At 35.0% G+C, this 19099-nt stretch overlaps 1 protein-coding gene across 21 annotated transcripts in view; it reads left to right on the top strand.

The window, feature by feature from the left end:
• Positions 1 to 19099, top strand: part of RALYL (RALY RNA binding protein like) — a 707896-nt gene that overhangs the window by 593381 nt on the left and 95416 nt on the right. For 20 of the 21 annotated variants that reach the window (XR_013367029.1, XR_013367028.1, XM_077876403.1 and 17 more), the window contains one exon: positions 23 to 55. Coding sequence is in view for 19 of the 21 variants with exons in the window: in XM_077876403.1 (XP_077732529.1) it covers positions 23 to 55 (33 nt within the window). In the remaining 2 variants the exon portion in view is untranslated. Of the gene's footprint in view, positions 1 to 22; positions 56 to 17327; positions 17461 to 19099 lie in introns of those variants that run through there. The other variant, XM_077876411.1, reaches the window with a different exon arrangement.

Raw genomic sequence — 19099 nt, 5'->3', positions numbered from 1 at the left:
TTTTCATATTTTTTTTTCATAGACTCGAATCAAAGGAGCCTTTCCTGTCTGTTGGGTGAGTATATGTCTAAAGATTTTAAATCACAGTTCTGTAATTGATTTTTAACAAGGTCTGGGATGGGATGGTATTTGCAGTCACATAATTTCATTTTCAAAGTCATCCCATATCATTGGATGCGTTATATGCAGCATTGCTGTCTGTGTTTTATAAAGACTTCACCAAAATGTTCACCAAGCTATTTGATGACCTTGGAAATTCAGCAGATGAATGAATGCATACAACAGCCCGTATCCTCTACAAAAGCCAAATGAGGCATACAAGTAATTTTCTATATTCTCACCCTGTAAAGTTAATGCTCAGATTGGTTTTACTAATTCCTCTGTACCGCAACTTCACTATTCTTAGGCTCTAGTAATTTTTTTTTTTTACTTTTTTACTGTTTCTCTTGATCTAACCTAGTGTTTCTTCTCCCTTTTTTCCTAAATCTAGTCATTTTTTATTACTTTCTCTTGATCTAACCTAGTATTTCTTCTCCCCTTTTTCCTAAATCTTCAAAATCTGTGTCTGTCTCTTTCTCCTTTTCTCTCATTTCACTTTTATTTCTCCACTCCACTCACATTGATCACTCTTCTGAATGTAGAGCTGAGAGCCATGAAGCTAATTGAGTAAAACCAACACCTGCCTCCTCTGATAGCAGCATTCTGAGTCACAATACATGTTCTAATAATAATATATTGTTGACAAGAATAGACTTGTACTATTTTCAGGTATTTTGCTAATTAAGAGTCAGCAAAGCTGTTTTTATTGATCTTCCCAAATAATCCTTTGACTAACATATAAAAATGTCTCGTTAGGGCACTTTTGCATACTGAGCATTGCGGTTGATGTTATAAAGTTTCAAAAAGTGCCGGAAGATACTGTAGCTTAAAGGCAATCATTCCATAGTTGATGGGGGAAAAAATCACATATAGGCAACCATGATATCGATGGTTAATGACCAGAAACATGGGATGGGGTAGATTTTTAAATAATCACATTAGTTTTCTTCTATGACTTTTATTCACAATCCTTGAATATTTCTGTCACTCCTTGAGCAATATGGTTCCCTTCCCACTTTCTACTCCTCATAAAAGCATTTCAGAAAACTATTTGAATCATGAGAATCAAAATAATTGTTAGGGATGCTGGGAGAGAAAATGGAGTAGATGCATTTATTAGAGGATTTTATGAAAAAATTAAAGGTCAAGTTGATCTGGTCCAAAAAAAAATCGTTAGAGCATGCTTCTTTCCTTCATTGATCATCAACTCCTATTGTTAAAAACCTTTAAGCCTGAAGAGATCTTTTATTTTGAATGCATATGTGTCCTGCCCTCAAGTCAAGAGGGCTGAAATAGCTTCTCTTCATGCCTCACTTAATGCAGTTTCTCTGCAGCATTTCCTGTTCTCCCAACTTCTTTGAGATAGAATTCATTTTTTACTTTGTACCTCTCTTTTACAAGGGCAGACTCTAAGTAATCTTTGTTTTAAACTTATCAGGATCTTAAAACTCTGTATTAGAGACCTGAAAAAAGTTTCCAAAAAAAAAATGACATATAACTCTGCAAATGCCTGAAATGGGAAAACTGGCATGGCAGTAGGAAAATACTGCTGTCCCTTAAATAGGTATTAAAAGTTAAGTGGGATAAAACATGCAACCCAAATGGTTCTGTAGACAGGATACTTTATTATACAGCTGCACTTCATCATTTTCCTCCAAGAAAATTATTTTAAATAAAATTGTCTGAAGTTTGGATGAGTCTCTCTCCTGACCTTGAGAGTGAACATAATGGACACATATGAGACTATTGGGCAAAGGTAGTCTAATATAGAGAACTATTATTCAAATTTGTGACTTTTAATTCTGTCGCTTAAAAGGAATTAATGCATGGTATATAGTCTTTGGTATGAGTTGACCTGTCAGTCCATAACACTGAGTTTTTCTAGGACCCTGCACACCTCACATTATAACTTTAATTCTGTGTGCAATAAAAAATCATATTAATGAGTAGATCAATTCTAAATATTGCATACTTCAGTCCATTCCCTGCCAGTGTCTTAAAGCACTTGTTAATATGTACTTCTAGAAGTTGCTTTTGCCTTTGTAGGCTCAGACACTTACAAGCTATGTGTATTGGTTTAAGCAATTACTTGAACCCTCAAGCTTTGGGTTCTTATTTGTGATATGGAGATTAAATTAGATAAATTAGGGGCGCCTGGGTGGCTCAGTCAGTTAAGGGTCTGCCTTTGGCTCAGGTCATGATCCTAAGGTCCTGGGATCAACCCCCACATCAGGCTCCCTGCTCAGCAGGGTGTCTGCTTCTCCCTCAACCCCCCCTCCTCCCCATGTGCATGTGCATCGGTGCTCTCTCTCTTTCTCAAATAAATAAATAAAATCTCTTAAAAATAAATAAGAAAATTTAGATCAAGTATTTAGGACTGTTTTTGGTACATAATTGCTTGTCAGTGTTAGCTTTTATTACAGATATGGAAGGTACAGTCACTTATAACACTCCAAAGAGTCAATCAGAGAGCTCTGAAGTAGTTCAGAGAATGAAACTCCACTTTCACTCCACTTTAACACAGCCTTCTTTGAGTTACACATGGAAACTAAAAGATGTTTTCATAATGGAGAGAAAAAAAACAAAAATTGTGAATGGAATAAGCTATCAAAGATGAGTACAGATAATTGTTTTGTATTTTAATGATGAAAACTAATAATTGTCATTAAAATTTTTAAATGGAAAGAAATATTGAAAAAATTTAAATATGTATCTCTTCTTAATATACATTAGGGATCAAAATTCTTCCTTTCATAAATGTGCTATACTAATTCATTATGATATAAAAATGTTAAATGTCACAACATAAATTCAATCTGAATATACCAGTGGAAAAATTTGTCAGAAAGTTATAACATAGGAAATATTTGCTTATGGAAAAAGATTAGGGAATTGTAAAAGGAAGTTAAGTGAAACCTCAGATCTCAGAACTTCAACCGAAGATTGATATGAAAGGAGCTTTCTTTCATACGCACCAGTAAATGATTAATAAAATAATGTCATTAGGAAAAACAAAAAACAAAAAAAACCCAAACCTTAACCTGGAGTGAGGCAGGAAGCCTTATCCCAGAGTCTGATTCTGTTTACCCAGGGTTAGGCCAATAAATGCAGTGTTTTCCAAGGCTGTTGAGCCAAGCCTAGAAACCACTGTCTACATCATGGTTGCATTCTCCTGACTCGTTCTCTTACAGACATACACAGATTGTTCTCACAGACATCTTCAGTCCTTAGAATGTTTGCAGAAAATCTTTGAAATATAACTTCCCACAGTCTTTCCCTGTTTGGGATGCATATGGTGGAGGTAGACACATTGATCTAGAACTGTCTTGAGGTTAACTCATCAGAGACCAGGATACATGTAAAGAGACCAGATGATATGCCATGGAAGCTTCCGTGGTACATAAGGAGCTCACTACCTATGCTCAGGTGCAGCAAGACTCCTTCTGATGTTTTCCCAGACCCAAGGCTAGAAATTAATTAAATATTTACATTATTAAACAATATAATGTAAACATTTAATAAATATTCTATTAAATGTTGAATAAAATGTTTTATATTTTGCATATAAATGTATATGTAATAACATACTTATTACATACATTACATTTATTAAATATATGATACAAAAATATTTGTACTTTAAGTAAAATAAATTTAAATAATAGATTTAAAAATTAAAATTCTTCCCCCTCTCACTCATCCAACAGTAAAACACATCAGTTAAGCAAACTTGTTTTTTAGCGTGGAGCTTAGGCTTGCATGTTGCAAGAATACTAAGTGTGTGATAGTCTACTCACTCGCAAAACGTTCCATTTTAGAGCAATTAAGAAAATTCTTCTGACAAATGTTTCCTTTTATGTGGCATCAGAGAGAGTCTGATTTTGGAAATAAGCTGGGAGAAAACAGGCATCAAGTTTGCATTTAAGAAAGTGAACAAGAACCAAGTGATCATCTCAATTAAGATTCTAAGATACAAATCTTAGTTTAAAACCAGTCCTGCCTTGAAAAAGCTTTTACGGCTTTTTAATGAAAAATACAAATGAGAGGAAAGGAAGCTCCTATTCTTTGACGTTTAAGATTCACAGCATAAAAGGGCATGTCAAGACAATGCATGAGTTCTCTTCAAGTACAAGTGACTGTTGACACTTTGCAGACACTGAGCCACTTTAAAAATATACTCAAGGCACTAAATGAAATTTTCCATGTGAATTATTTCTCCTTACCTCTTCAGCATGAAGTTGACCTTTTAAAAGACTTTAAATATGAGTCAGTTGTATTTTGGAATCGAAATTTTGGTTCATACCAGTATTTCAGCTGATGAATTTTTGCACGAGTAGCTTTATTATAAGAAGGATTATTTATCACATGGGTAAAAAAAAATTGTTCAGACTTTTTTCACTGTATTTGGATAATTTAAGTAACTAAGGGGTGCCTGGGTGGCTTAGTTGGTTAATAACATGTCTAACTCTTGATTTCAGCTCAGGTCATGATCTCAGGGTCCAAGGATCAAACCCACATTGGGCTCCACACTCAACCAGGAGTCTGCTTGAGTTCTCTCTCTCACTCTCACTCTGCCCCTCCCCTTGCCCTCTAAATAAATAAATAAATAAATAAATAATCAAAATAATTTTAAGATAATACTGATAGACCTCAGAATTATTATTTCTCAAGCTTGTCTGAGAGACATTCAAAACAAATCAAGGATAAAAATAGCAGAATTACTATATTTATCTCTATCAAGGCTCAATGAGTGAGCTAATCATGGCCCAGGCAAGCCTGGATCTCCTGTATCCCCTAAGACACAGTGGACCCATTCTATTAAGTCCAAACAAGAAGGAACGAACACTGCCAGGACAGCAAAGCTCACTTTACATCTAAAATTGGTCTTCACATAATTGCTAGTAGCTATATTTTTAAAAATAATTTTGCTTGAGAGATATTTTCCCCTTTTATTTCCAGTCTTCTAACTGAATTTGGATCTTCAATATACTTCTGCTGTTGGTATGAAGACATTATTAAATCTTGACACTCTTAGTAGGTCCAGTACTTACGTTATTTTACTTTGTCCAGGTTTTGTATGAGACCTTATATTTACTAATAGATAGTATACATTGTTATAGTGTTAGCTACCTATTTTAAGAGCCTAAATTCTTTCTCTCTTTTTAAAGATTTTATTTATTTATTTGAAAGAGAGAGAGTATGAGCAGGGGAAGGGGAGGGGGAACAAGGAGAGGGAGAACCAGCCTCTCTGCTAAGCAAGGAGCTTACCTCAGGGGCTCTATCCCAGGACCCTGAGATCATGACCCTGAACCAAAGTCATACTCTTAACTGACTGAGCCGCCCAGGGACGCCTAAGAGCTTAAATTCTGTAACTTGGTTTCCTTGGTTTGAATTCCATTCAAGCTAGTTACTTCCTAGCTGGGTGCCTTGGGCAATTTGTTTAACACTTCTGAGCCTCATCTCCTCGCCTGAGGTAATAACTTACTCTTAAGGCTGTTTTGAATGAGATAATATAGCAAAGTGCTTAAAACTGTGTCTGACATCTAGTAAACAGGAAATAAATACCAATTACTATCAATATCCTGTGGAATAATTACATTATATTAATAGCTTTTTCCTAAAGGAGTAAGTTCCACCAAATGACAGAAGTGTCAACTAATTGAATCCCAAATACCTGAATATCCAAATCCTGGTAATGCAGGTGAATTCTGGGCATAAAAGTCCAAAAGAGAGTGAAATCAGCACAGGAATGAAGGCCTGCCTTACGGGGGAGATTTTTGAGGAAGATAGATAAGAAAAAGTAAAATAGCATTAAGACAGGAAGACAATTCCAGAAGGTACTTAGATTTATAGAAATATCACACACAACACTAAAAACTTTAATAATAAGAGCATGAAAAAGGGAAGGCAATACCAATTTAGGGATGGTTTCAGTGGGACATCAAAACATAAAAAAGAAAAAAAAAAAGAAAAAAAAAAACATAAAAAAGAATTATATGACCGCTATAAAATCATTCAGGAATTAAGAGTTTATCTTCATTTAAGAACTGAGAAGTTGAAGAAAATGGCCAGATTGTCAGGTAATTTTTCTAGACAAAAAGTAGGACCTGAGTTAATCCTCAAGGTGAGATTAAGAATTCAATACAAAAAAAAAAAAAAAAAGAATTCAATACAAAATTGAGAGAGGGAAGAGGATGAGCTTCCTTTTCATTCTGTGGATTCAGTAGAGTCATTGCATGTTGTATGTTTGCTTGTCTGAAGAGTAATGATATCCAAAGTGAGGTCATAGTGAAGGCGTTTAGAAGGCTTTTGCAATAGTTCAGGCATGACTTGAAAAGACCCATGACTTAAGCAGAACAAAATCACCTTACACTTGTTACAGTGGCTATTATCAAAAAGACCAAAGATAATAAATGCTGATGATGATGTGTAGAAAAGGGAACCTTTGTGCACTGTTGGGGAGAATGAAAATTGGTGCAGCCTCTACAGAAAACAGTGTGAAGGTTCCTCAAAAAAATAAAAATAGAACTACCATATAATTCAGCAATTCCACTTCTGAGTATTTATACAAAGGAAATGAAAACACGAATGTGAAAAGATATCTGTGTTCCCATGTTCATAGTAGCATTATTTATCATAGCAAAGAACACCTCCGTGTCCATTAACAGATGAATGGATAAAGAAAATGTTATATATATGAAATATTATATAGTGCTATATAATAGAATATGGCCCAGCCTTTAAAAAGAAGGAAATCCGGCCATTTGTGACAGCATGGATGAACCTGAAGGGCATTATGCTAAGTGACATAAGTCAGATGCCAGACATAGATACACAAATACTGCATGATCTCACTTACAGGTGGGAGCTAAACTAGCTGAACTCAGAAACAGGGAGTAGAATGGTGGTTGCCTAGGAGTTGGAGAATTAGCAAAGCAAAGTTTCAGTTATGGAACATGAATAAGTTACAGGAATCAGAACATGACTGTAGCTAATACTGTAATGTATACTTGAAATTTGCTTTAAAAGCAGATCTTAAGTGTCATTGTAAAAAAAAAAGGTAACTCAGTGAGGTGATGGATATATGTTAATTAGCTTTCATGAAAGCAATCATTTCCCAGTGAATGAAATGACATAAAGGCACATATATAAAGTCATGTCGTACACCTTAAATATATAAAATTTTCGTTTACTAAGATCTGTAAAGAAAAATAATAGAAAGGAAATGCCTGATGAAAATAACATTTTGGGGAGAGTTTTAGAATCAGTGAGTGATGGAGTGATGACTTAGGGGTTTTTCAGCTGAACTTTGTAGAATCATGGTGAGAGTAGGACAAGCCAAAATCCAGGTGTAGCATCAAAACTAAGGGAAGGTTAACAGGAAACTGTCCCTCAGCTCTTAAATACACCCATCGGACATCCTGAAACTGCTAATGGCCAACTCAGTGCCTATCTCTTGATGATGTGGCTTCGATTTTCTGTGAGTCTCTAGGGAGAAAGTGATAAGGGGATAAAGCCAATTTTCCTCTTCTAAAAATCTATTTTTTTTATTTGTTTAGACTCAGACAGTGCTACCACAAAATTAATGATTCCTTTAGCAACGACACTAACTGTTTCATTTTTTCCTAAGGCCCTCCAGGCTGCTTCTCTGGAGAGTACACAAAGTTTCCACGGCGCTATTTTTGTAATCTAAAGCAGTTGTGCTCTCAGGCCTGATGCTACAACTGTAATTTTAATTTATCAACCTGCCACTCAGGGAAATGCTGTAAAAACATTTGAAAGCTTAAACCCATTATTTATTTCTGCACCTGTCAATGCCACTCTTCTGTACTTGTCAAAATCATTTAAACTGCACTGTGATGGCATATACAATATCACCAATAAATTGGGTCATCAATCATGTATGTATATATTTTGACAGTGGTGTCTTGAATGCATGGGTTCCAGAACACATTTTTAAGGAGCAAGAATTCATTACTCTCCAATAATAAAATAGAGGAGAGTCATCAAAAACAGTCTTCCTCAGTCCTTACCATTTGAAAATGTCCTAGGAAGCAGAGAGACTCATGGTGACTGAAACGACTTTTATTTCTTCAGTGAAATGTTCTCCTCAGGGAAAAGAAAGTAATTGCAGATTATAGCAGGCAGGAGTATAGTGTTACTTAGAGGGAAGAAAATACATAGGATCATTAAATAGATTTATTTAAGTTCTGCTTATAAAGAAAGCAGTGGTGCAGGACTTTATAGCTGATGATATTTCAAAAGAGTGTTATCAGCACTTCCACTGCTGTCTAATTCATTCATATAATAAAGTGTCACATTAAGCCAAATGTCACAGTTCGTATCAGTTTTACTTTGAGAATTGGTATTATTGTATATCCTAGGCAACCTCCCCCCTCAAAATTTGGATGAGATCTTTGATCATAATGAATTAAGGTATTTAAAAGTCCACTTATCATATATACATATATAGAGAGAGAAAGAACGAGAGAGATTCAACCATTAAATCTATTCAACTCAGTAACAAATCTAATGTCATACACACTATATGTCCATTTAAGATAAAAATGCTGTTAAAATTGTAACTTAAAAAATATTGGCTAAATAATTTCACCATATCCTCTAAACTCTTAGTCATAGCAATCCTAAACCACTTAATTATTTTAAAAAGGCAAGCCTAATGAGAAGCCCTTTAAAATCTACAAAGGATTTATGATCACTTAATATCATATAATTTTAAATTAGCCAAACTAATTTGTAGACACCAAATACCCATACATAAGAAAATAAATAATTAAACTTGTCATACATAAAATCTCACTCATGAGAAGAACTAATCTTATATGATGTTATGGAATCAAATTTAAAATAAATCAAAGCTCTGACAGGTATCTTAACTTACACAATTACCATGATTTCCTTGTTACCATCAGCACTGTTTTTGAGGAACATGAGTTTTTAAAGTGTCAAGCTCCATTGGGAAGGGTAAGCATATAATCTGACCAATAAAAGATATGTGTATTGGATGTATATATGAATAAAATACAAATGGTGGCTCAGATTATTTAGATGTCATATGTAGAAATACTACTTGATTGATTCAGTTGGAAGTAAGATCTCCATTTCATATACTTTTAAAATCTGTCCTGAAAATACTCACTAAGGGATGCCTGGGTGGCTCAGCGGTTGAGTGTCCGCCTTTGGCTTAGGGTGTGATCCTGGTGTGGGGATTGAGTCCCACATCAGGCTCCCTGCAAGGAGCCTGCTTCTCCCTCTGTCTATGTCTCTGCCTCTCTCTCTGTGTCCCTCATGAATGAATAGATAAAAATCTTAAAAAAAAAACACTCACTAGAATTAAATATTCAAAATAAATAAAGTTCTTTATTTCACTCAGTTAAAATCAATCCATCTCCAAGGAAAGAAAACTAATTGACTTTACTTGAAGATAATAAACTCTTTTTCCAGGGCACCTGGGTGGCTCAGTCAGTTAAGCATTGGACTCTTGGTTTCAGCTCAGGTGGTGATCTCAGGGTCGTAAGATAGTGCCACCAGTAGGGCTCTGCACTCAGCATGGAGTGTGATTGAGACTCTCTCTCTCTCTCTGTCCCTCTAATCCTCCTCTTGCACTCTCTCACTCACTCTCTCTCTCAAACAAACAAATAAATAAATCTTTAAAAAAAAAAACTTTTTCCAATTTTTAAATATACCTAAAGTGGGTTTTCCAATGGAATCATACTTGCTTATCTAAATAATTTCTTGGCAGTGTTAGCTCTTCATAAAGGATTCAAAGTATTGATTAGCCTTTATTTTCTGTTGCTCAGTGAATCTATACTGATTCTCATATAGAGAATATAGATCAGAGATGTGATGTAAGCTCTATAAAGACACACAGCATATCAGTAGTCATTTTGGAATGGAGTCCATCCTTGGGATTTTGCTTAAAGAGCTGTCAATTTCATTCAAACTAATACTTCTGTCTTCTCAGTTTTATATTCATCTGAATCATCATGAATATCCACATAATAGCTTTAATTATTCAGGAAAATAATCATGTACATAAAGAGTTATTTATTGCTTCCAGAGGCAGTGTGAATCTCAAATTTACATTATGAAAGTGCTGGCAAAAGTTTGAAAGCCTCACTTCCCAATTAAATTCTGTTCATCCAGCCAAGAATGACTGATCTTTTTTTCAGCAATCTCAAAATATGACCTTTTCAACATTTTTAATGACATTTTCAAAGTACAGAATACTTTTGATTCAGAAGATTCCCTACTTAACTCTGCAGAACAAATCAGTTATCACAGTATAATCGATAGCTACCAAATATTAGCAAAAGCCAGACATCATTTACGCTTTAGGAGCTTATCGGGGAAAAATGCATCGAAGAGCTGTATTTTGGCATGCCAACTAAGGAAGATATCAAAATGAAAAATCAACCCCTAAATGTTTCATGTTTTTAGATACATCATTTCTTTGGTGAAATTTTAATTAGATCACATTCAAAACTTACCATTAGAACCTGCAGGCCACATTCAACTTCAAAATAATATTACAGTGCCTCTGGTTTAACTCAACAGTAGACAACCCTTGATTATACTGAAAGCATAAAAAAGATGAAACACTTGATGAGATATTTCTCCCAGATCTTGGTTAAATTATCCTATCATGCAAGTGGTATTTCAGTAAAGTGTATGTTATAACCCAGTTGGATGCTAAAAATCTTGAAGGCCTTTAAAAAGTGAGGCTCTCTAAAGAAGTTATTTTTTAAAATGTGTTCCTTAATCATGGGCCTTTGATTGTCAACGTTATTCTCATGTCGGGTCACCATGTCAGACCACCAAGTCAAAGATTAGAGGGCTTCCCAATAAAGAAAGGCATTCATTCCTAATTTTCTTCAGTCACCAGGGTTTAGTTTGAAGCTCATGAGAAAAAAATTTGATAGCATTGCTGCCCTTTGTACAATGAACAGCTGTCTAATTGCATTAAGTGCATCAATTCATTATCTGAAGGGCACTCTAAGTGTGTGTGCAAAATATTATGTGATAACAATGTCAGCTGCTGTTTGAAAACCAGCCTACTAGACAGAAATAGTTTCCTATTACTGTGATTGAATATTGAGTTTTCTTTCCATATCACAAAGATCACAACACCAAATTACCATTAGTGGAGAATTTAGTAAAGTAAACCTTTACCTTTGATAATGACAGATGAAGGGTGGCACTAAATTATTTAGAGTTAAGTGTTGAATGTATTGAAAATATTCTGCAATTCACATTATTTTTGGGGAAATTGTTAATTGCTTAATATTTAAACATTCAAAGTACAAACCAAGGGTTAAAAGCAAGAAGTCGATATTAAGATGCCATTTCATTCTAATCAAGATCCAGGATCTTTATCTTGATTTCTAAATATCAATTTAATTATACTGTATAAAAATTAATTTATTCAGTACAAAATTCTTTGGAATCCTATTGCTAGGTGCAAAGCAAGGTACAAAGGTAGCCTAGAGCAGTGTTTCTCATAGCAGACTCAGTAAAATGGTGCCAGTCCATGAACTGTTTTTTAACCAGTGTGACTAGTGAAATACAAAAAGTAAGAGAAAGCATTTAGAAACTTTTATTGAATTTTTATGCCACTTCGACACCTAAGTGTACAGTTTTGTATTTTATGAAATTATCAGTCTGTGATGAATGGGAAATTTTAAGAATAAAAAGCTGATACTTCACTACAATAATTGAGAAATTGTGGGCAAGACTAAGTTTTTGCCTTTAAGGACCATATCATCTCATGAAGAGGATAAAAACAAAGAAGCTGGTATCTAATACAAGGCATGGGTTGGCAATTCTAATCTTCTAAAGAAGATAAAATAAAAATAAGCAAGTATTTGTGATGTGAGACAATACTTGATAATTCTTGAAAGACAAGTTATGAATGAAAAGTCATGAGGGGACACAACGAGACAGGTTTAGTTTCTGTTGTAGAAGTAGTGAGTAGTACCATTTGGCTGCACCAGAGGTATCTTAGAAGTGACACTGAATGACATAACTGGCAAATGAACCAGTAGCCACATCACAGGAGTCTGAAAAACTTCATGTTCAACCTTCTTCAGCGCCACCCCTTTCTCCCCCTCTCCTGCCTCCTCTTTCCTCTCCTTCCCTCTCTCTGTTCTTTTGTCTCCTCCTTCTCTCCCTCATCCTTTTCCTTCTACTCTCTTCTTTTCTTCCCCTTGGCAATCTCCTACTTCTCTTCCTACACCCCTTAGTACCTTCCCACTTCCCCTCTCTTCTCTTTCTCTTCCCATATCTCCATTTAAAAAAAAAAAAAAGCATGCCTTCAAAAAGGACCTTATGTTTTCATGTTTGATCTCCAGCTACTCCCTTTGCTTTTGCAAGAGATTCCACCATGAGGAGGAAAGTTAGTATATGTGAAATGTTCACTGAGGTGAAGTGTTGGGCTCAGGGAAGGGATGTGACTCCAGGATGGATCTGCCCCACAAAAAAAATGAAAAAAAAAAGGGGGGGACACCTGGATGGCTCAGTGGTTGAGCATCTGCCTTTGGCTCAGGCCATGACCCTGGGGTCCCGGGATGGAGTCCTGCATCAGGCTCCCTGCAATGGAGCCTGCTTCTCCCTCTGCCTATATCTCTGCCTCTCTCTCTGTGTGTCTCATGAATAAATAAATAAAATCTTAAAAAAAAAAACAGAAATTACATAAATTCCTAACACTGCAATCCAACTCTTCACAATTGGGGGGGGGAACCCCACCAATATCTTAATGACCTTTGGAAAACTTAGGGCAACCCTACGATGCTATTATTTTTCAACATTAGACCAGAATGAAATTTCTCTTTAAGACTTAGCAGTCTGTCATCTCAGAAAACTGACCATCCCAGAAGATCTGGAGATACATTTTACAATCCCAGTAAACCCTTAGGACCTTGCTCCATCACACCCCAGTAGACCCTGTAGTTGACAAGTCCTGCATATATGTGGATACATGCACACACACACACCTTCCATTCATGTTTTTAGTACCATGCTTTGAATTATGACCTACCAGCAAACGATCATCAGATATTTGACAAACTGGGATCCCTGGGTGGCGCAGCGGTTTGGCGCCTGCCTTTGGCCCAGGGCGCGATCCTGGAGACCCGGGATCGAATCCCACGTCGGGCTCCCGGTGCATGGAGCCTGCTTCTCCCTCTGCCTGTGTCTCTGCCTCTCTCTCTCTCTGTATGACTATCATAAATAAACAAAAATAAAATTTAAAAAAAAAAAAAAAAGATATTTGACAAACTATTCTAACGTGAAAGAAAAAAACCCAGAGAAAATCAGAACTCCTCAGTAGAGGAAATATAAGGAGTATAAAACTAAACAAGCAAAAAAAAAAAAAAAAAAAAGCCCTTAAAAGCCCTTAAAAACCTATAAATAATATCCCTAGAGATAGAAAAATATATCTATATAAAAAGTGTATTATTAAAAAGGAATATATGGACAACAAAAAAATTCTTATAAATATGAAGCATAACAGACATGAAAAATTCAGTGAAAGTCTAGAATATAAAAAGAGCACAAAGACAGAGATGGAAAATAGTAAAGAAAAGATTTAAAAATAATTCAAGGCTTACTTCCAGAGATCAATATCTAGTAATACTTGTTTCACAAAGAGAAAACAGAGGACATAATCAAATAAGTAATGCAAGATAATGTCCTAACTGTAACATACAAGTTTTCAAATAGAATTATGCTCAGTGCAGTGAATGAAAGATGTTCTACACTTAGGTAGATTGATTACTATAGATAAGATCTTAAACCAGACACCTGAGTGGCTCAGTTGCTTAAGTGTCTGCCTTTGACTCAGGTCATGATCTCAGGGTCTAGGGAGTCTCCTTCTCTCTCCCTCTGTCCCTCCCCTTCCCCTGTTCATGCACAAGAGCTCTCTTTCTCTGTCTCTCTCAAATAAATAAATAAAATCTTTTTTAAAAAAGACCCTAAACTGTCAAGCACAGGAGTAAAAGCCACATACAAAGACTCAGAATCAAAATGACATCACATTTCTCAACATTAGGAACTTGCAGACAATGTGATAATGCCCTCCAAATTCTGAGAGAAAATGATATTCAACTAGACTGTCAGTCCCGCCAAACACATTATCAGCCAAGCATGAAGATAGGGAAAGATCCACTCCATTCTTGTATTTTTGTGGTAGTTCTATTCTGTAAAGTCACTTCAGCCACTGCCTTAGCGAATACTGAGCCATTCGCCTAGGAAAAATACAGGATTAGGTTCTCATGAGCTCTGGTCACAACATTTTTGTTAACCACTTACTACATAGCCTTGTTTAGTGTGTTTCCATTTAAAGACAATTTATTTCATATATATATAGTTGAATCATTAACATTGAATTCATGACCAACAGCACTATAACTCATCCTGAAGGAAACTCATTTAACACATGTATTTTTTTTCCCCAAGGCACACCATAGCCTTTTGTGCTTAGGAACACTAGGCAGCGCTTCTGCATTCTGTTTAGAGACCATTGCAAACAGGAAAATCACCAACGAAAAGCACAAAAATGCAAAAAAAATTTTTATTTTTTTTTTTTTTTTTTTTTTTTTTTGCAAAAAAAAATTTTTAAATGTAGCACTAAGTAGACCACGAAAAGTATACTTATTTGCAGTGTCATATCTGAACAAAGAAACCAGCATGTCAAAAAAAAAAAAAAAAAAAAAAGAAACCAGCATGTCACCTCAGTCTCAGTTGCTGAGAGTATATTTGAGCAGTCAAATATGCTGCTTCAGCAACTCAAAATTTTTGCCACTCTGTGCATATCTGTGAATGACTATAAAAGCACTGCAAACATTGATTTGAGGGTTATAGGTAATCCTTGCAAATTCACAAATACAGAACCCACGAATAAGAATCAACTGTATTTTCAAAAATCTAAGAATTAACAAATCCTTTCTAAGAAATCTACTGATGCTTGTTTCACCCAAATCATTGAATAAACCAATACATAAATAAGTAAATAAATACATAAATGAAAGGTCTAACACAAGAAAGAGAAAACTCCCCAAGTCACTAGTGAAGAGAAGTACCAGGATGGTCACTTTTTTATAGACCCTGAGAGGAGCCATCTGAGTTACAGCAGGACAATAGAGATCTCCAGTAAGAATGAAAAAGTGAAGCCATCATAAAGGCCAAGTAAACAACAATTTGTACAAGAAGGAAATGTAATCATAATATATTGCTTAACTCTAAATAATATTTACATAGTCATAATAATGTAAACGCTGAACATTGACTGTAAACACTGAACATTGACTTAAAACAACAAAGAACTAATGAGAGAAAAAGCATGGAAGCTTATGAGAAATTTTTCACTACAGATAAGCCCAGTAATATTGTGAGGGCTCACACAGAACTCATTCCTCTGAGTAAGATTTAATTCTATTCAAAATGAATACGTGGTTGAAAGGTACATACTTCCAAGTATAGGATAAGTAAATCCCGGGGATGCAACAATATACAGCATAGTGATTATAGTTAATCATACTGTACTGTATATTTGAAAGTTACTAAGAGGATAGATTTTAAAAGTTCTCATCACAAAGAGAAACAATTTTGTAACTCTGTGTGGTGATGGATGTTAACTAAACTAATTCCGGTAATCATTTCACAAAATATCAAATCATTCTGTACACCTAAAACTAAGACAATGTTATATGCCAATTTTATCTCAATTTAAAAATAAAAACAAAAGATTTAACTCTAGAAACTGAAGAATATTAAATAAAATGTCTGTTAACTTAGTTCAATAGTGCTCAGAAGGAAAGTGCTTCTAAGAAACATTTGTAGGTTGTAATAAGAAGAGACTAATCTAGAAAATAGCAGTTGACTCTTTAAACTCCAGATTCAATATAAAGCCTCATATGAAGAAGTAAATGGAATATTTGATACTACACTAGGGACAAAAACCCAATACGTGATACTAGAAAAAAAATTGATAATATTTCCTTAGTAAAATAGAGGAAAGTAGCAAAATGAGAACAAGGAAAAGAAATAGATGAAAGTTCATAGGGCTTAATCTGTAAATAATAGGTATTGCCACAAAGAACAATTTTACAGAACATGAAAAGAGTCAACATGAAAGATAAATTACAATTCATTGATTTTTTAAATAAGATTTTTACAATTTAAAATATAAAGAAAACTACTGGTATCCATGACAAAAGAGAAAAAGAAAAGAAAAGCTAACTTTAAGAGAAAAACTAAAGTTGGACTCAGTTTTTTCTCTGCTATGCACTCCTGGGAAGACAATAACAGATATTTTTGAGGGAAAAGATTGTAATAAGAATCTTGTGTTCAGTTACATCATCTTTCATTTGTTTGGGTAACAGAAAGACATCAAGAGATAATACATTTTACCACATACTGAACCCAGATGGAATTTTATAAATGTAGCTACTGTCCTTGTTTTGGTTCTAGACACCAGCATCATAAGGACCAACTTATAAAAATATGTTTAACAACTGTGTAGTCATTTTCTTTAACTGAGAAGATCATGAAGGGGATAAAATGATTTGTTGAAAAAGACTATAGGAAAATGATAGTGGTGGGGAAAATTTGACAATATCTTTACAGTTTATCTACAGATGAGAAAATTATAAACAAAATTTTGAAGAATAGTAATTATGAAGGAAATGATCTCTTCTACAAATGTGTCATTTAAGGCAGTTCAGTGAGAATAAAATACAGACAATAAGCCATGTTTATACATGAAGGTACACAGGAAGGTAGTCATTGACAGAGTCCAAACCAAGTCAATAAAGAGTGGAAGAATTATTCAGTATTCCTTCTTGTTTTGGGCACATATCTATTTAAGTAGTTCTTTTCTTACTATTTTATTTAGAATATATTATAAGGAATGCATCTTAATTTTATCAAATACCCCTTTAGCATCTACTAATGAAAATAATCTTTTTTCTCCTTTCATTTGTTGAGCCAGATTATGCTGATAGACTTTCAGACTAGAGCCTGATATTGATTTCCTCTCTCTATTTTGGCTTATTGTGTTGCTCTTTTTCTAGTAAGATTAAGACTGAATTCCTTTCTTTTTCATCTTTAGTCTTTAACAATGAACACATTTAAGCTATACCTTGATCTGAGTTAAGTACTAATTGTGTCCCATAGGTTTTGGAAGAAACATTCTTTTTATTTCTTTCTAGATAATATGAAAGTCCAATTTTTATTTCTTCTTTAATTCTGCAACAATTTGATTGAGGAGAATCAAAAAGACCAGAATTGGTGCTGAAGAGAAAAGGAGCCAGACTCAGGTCACCATGTTCCCAAAATCTGTAGGTGAATACTTAAATGTTACATTTTAATGAAGTAATTTTATTTAATAAAATCATGAAATTTCAACTTGGAAGATATCCCAGAACTATGTAATGCATCAATTCTCTTTTTTACAAAATCCTTAACAAATGATTTTCAGGCTCTTCTTGAAGCACATGTATCTGTTACACTGTGTTATACTAGATCATAGAGTGTTTTGTCATGGTATTTTTCTTTTTATGATTCTACTTTCTTTCCAAAACTACTAGGCACTCAAGATATTTGGAACTCATTATTCTATTTCTTTGTTATATTTAGCAGTAACATTGTTCCTTGTAATTACTACTCTTTAAGACTTGTTTTGCCTTCTGGGACCACAATGAATAAATTCAATGGCTCTGCCACTAGACAACCTTTCAAATATTTAAACAGTTAGCTGCCTTCTTTCCCAAAGGCTTTCCTCTCTAGACCAAACAGCCTTATTTAATTCAACCCTTTTCATACAGTCACTTTTGAGATTTTTTTTTTTTGCCATCCTTATTTCTTTCATTTGTATGCATTCCAGTTGGTTAATATCCTTATGAAACTTTACGGAAATACACTAAACTGTTTCCAGGGATGTTTCAAAAGTGAGAGTCCAATGGAATTATTATCTTCTTTTTAGAAGACACTACACTCTGGCTAATGCCTGCTAAGATTTCACTGGCCTTGTGGTAGTGGTAGCACATTCCTGGCTTCTACTTCTGGCAGCGGTAGCAATTAGCAAAAATACCTAGTATTTCTTATGCCCATATCTGGTAAGCCATACAAAATGTGGTTTATACTCTGGACTCTAATTAATCATATCATTGCCTTGGTTCTCTCTTTTATGCAATTGGGAGAATATTAACACTAACTCATACAACAGGGGTGTAACAGGCAATGTCCAGTCAGGAGACAGCAGACAGAAACCACACCAGTCATTTTAACAGAGTAAATTTAATATGAGGATTTATTAACTGGTAAAATACAGAGTTAAACTACTTTAAAATGGTAAAAAAAAAAAAGGCTACAAAAGAATATCAGAATAGAAAATGTAAGGAACAACCAGTATCTCTGTGGCTGAGAGTATCCAAAGAAGGAATAAATGAAGAGCCTCTCTCTCAGGCTGAGATTCACACCCCCATAGGAGATGGGGTGACTGCTGCCTACTGGATAGCAGAGAAGTTCATTGGGGTGTTAGTGGAATAGGGACATAGGGTAGGCACCCTTCTACTGGGGTGCCAGTGAGTGTCACTGGCTCTCTCACATGCTCTCACATGCTGCTGACAGCAGTGCCAAGTGAGCAAGAAGAAAAGGATATGGTAACCTGGAAAAAAAAAGCTGCTGCTGCTTCTTTGCCTTGTGATTTTCCTCCAGTGCCCTCTGACAAACCCTAGCCATCATAATGGTCTAAACATTTTTTTTAAAGATTTATTTGAGAGAGAGAGAGTGAAGGGGAAGGGCAGAGGAAAGAGTCTTAAGCAGACTCTACACTGAGTGTGGAGCCCAACTTGGGGCTCCATCTTACCACCTTGAGATCACAACCTGAACCAAAACCTAGAGTCAGATGCCTAACCAATTACACCACCCAGGCACCACTGCAATGGTCTAAACATTCTAATATTAATATTCAGGTATTTGA

Source organism: Canis aureus, chromosome 28, assembly GCF_053574225.1.
Source record: "Canis aureus isolate CA01 chromosome 28, VMU_Caureus_v.1.0, whole genome shotgun sequence".
In the NCBI taxonomy this organism is placed as follows: Eukaryota; Metazoa; Chordata; class Mammalia; order Carnivora; family Canidae; genus Canis; species Canis aureus.
Note: the sequence above shows the minus strand (reverse complement) of the source record. Positions and strands in the feature narration are given on the sequence as shown.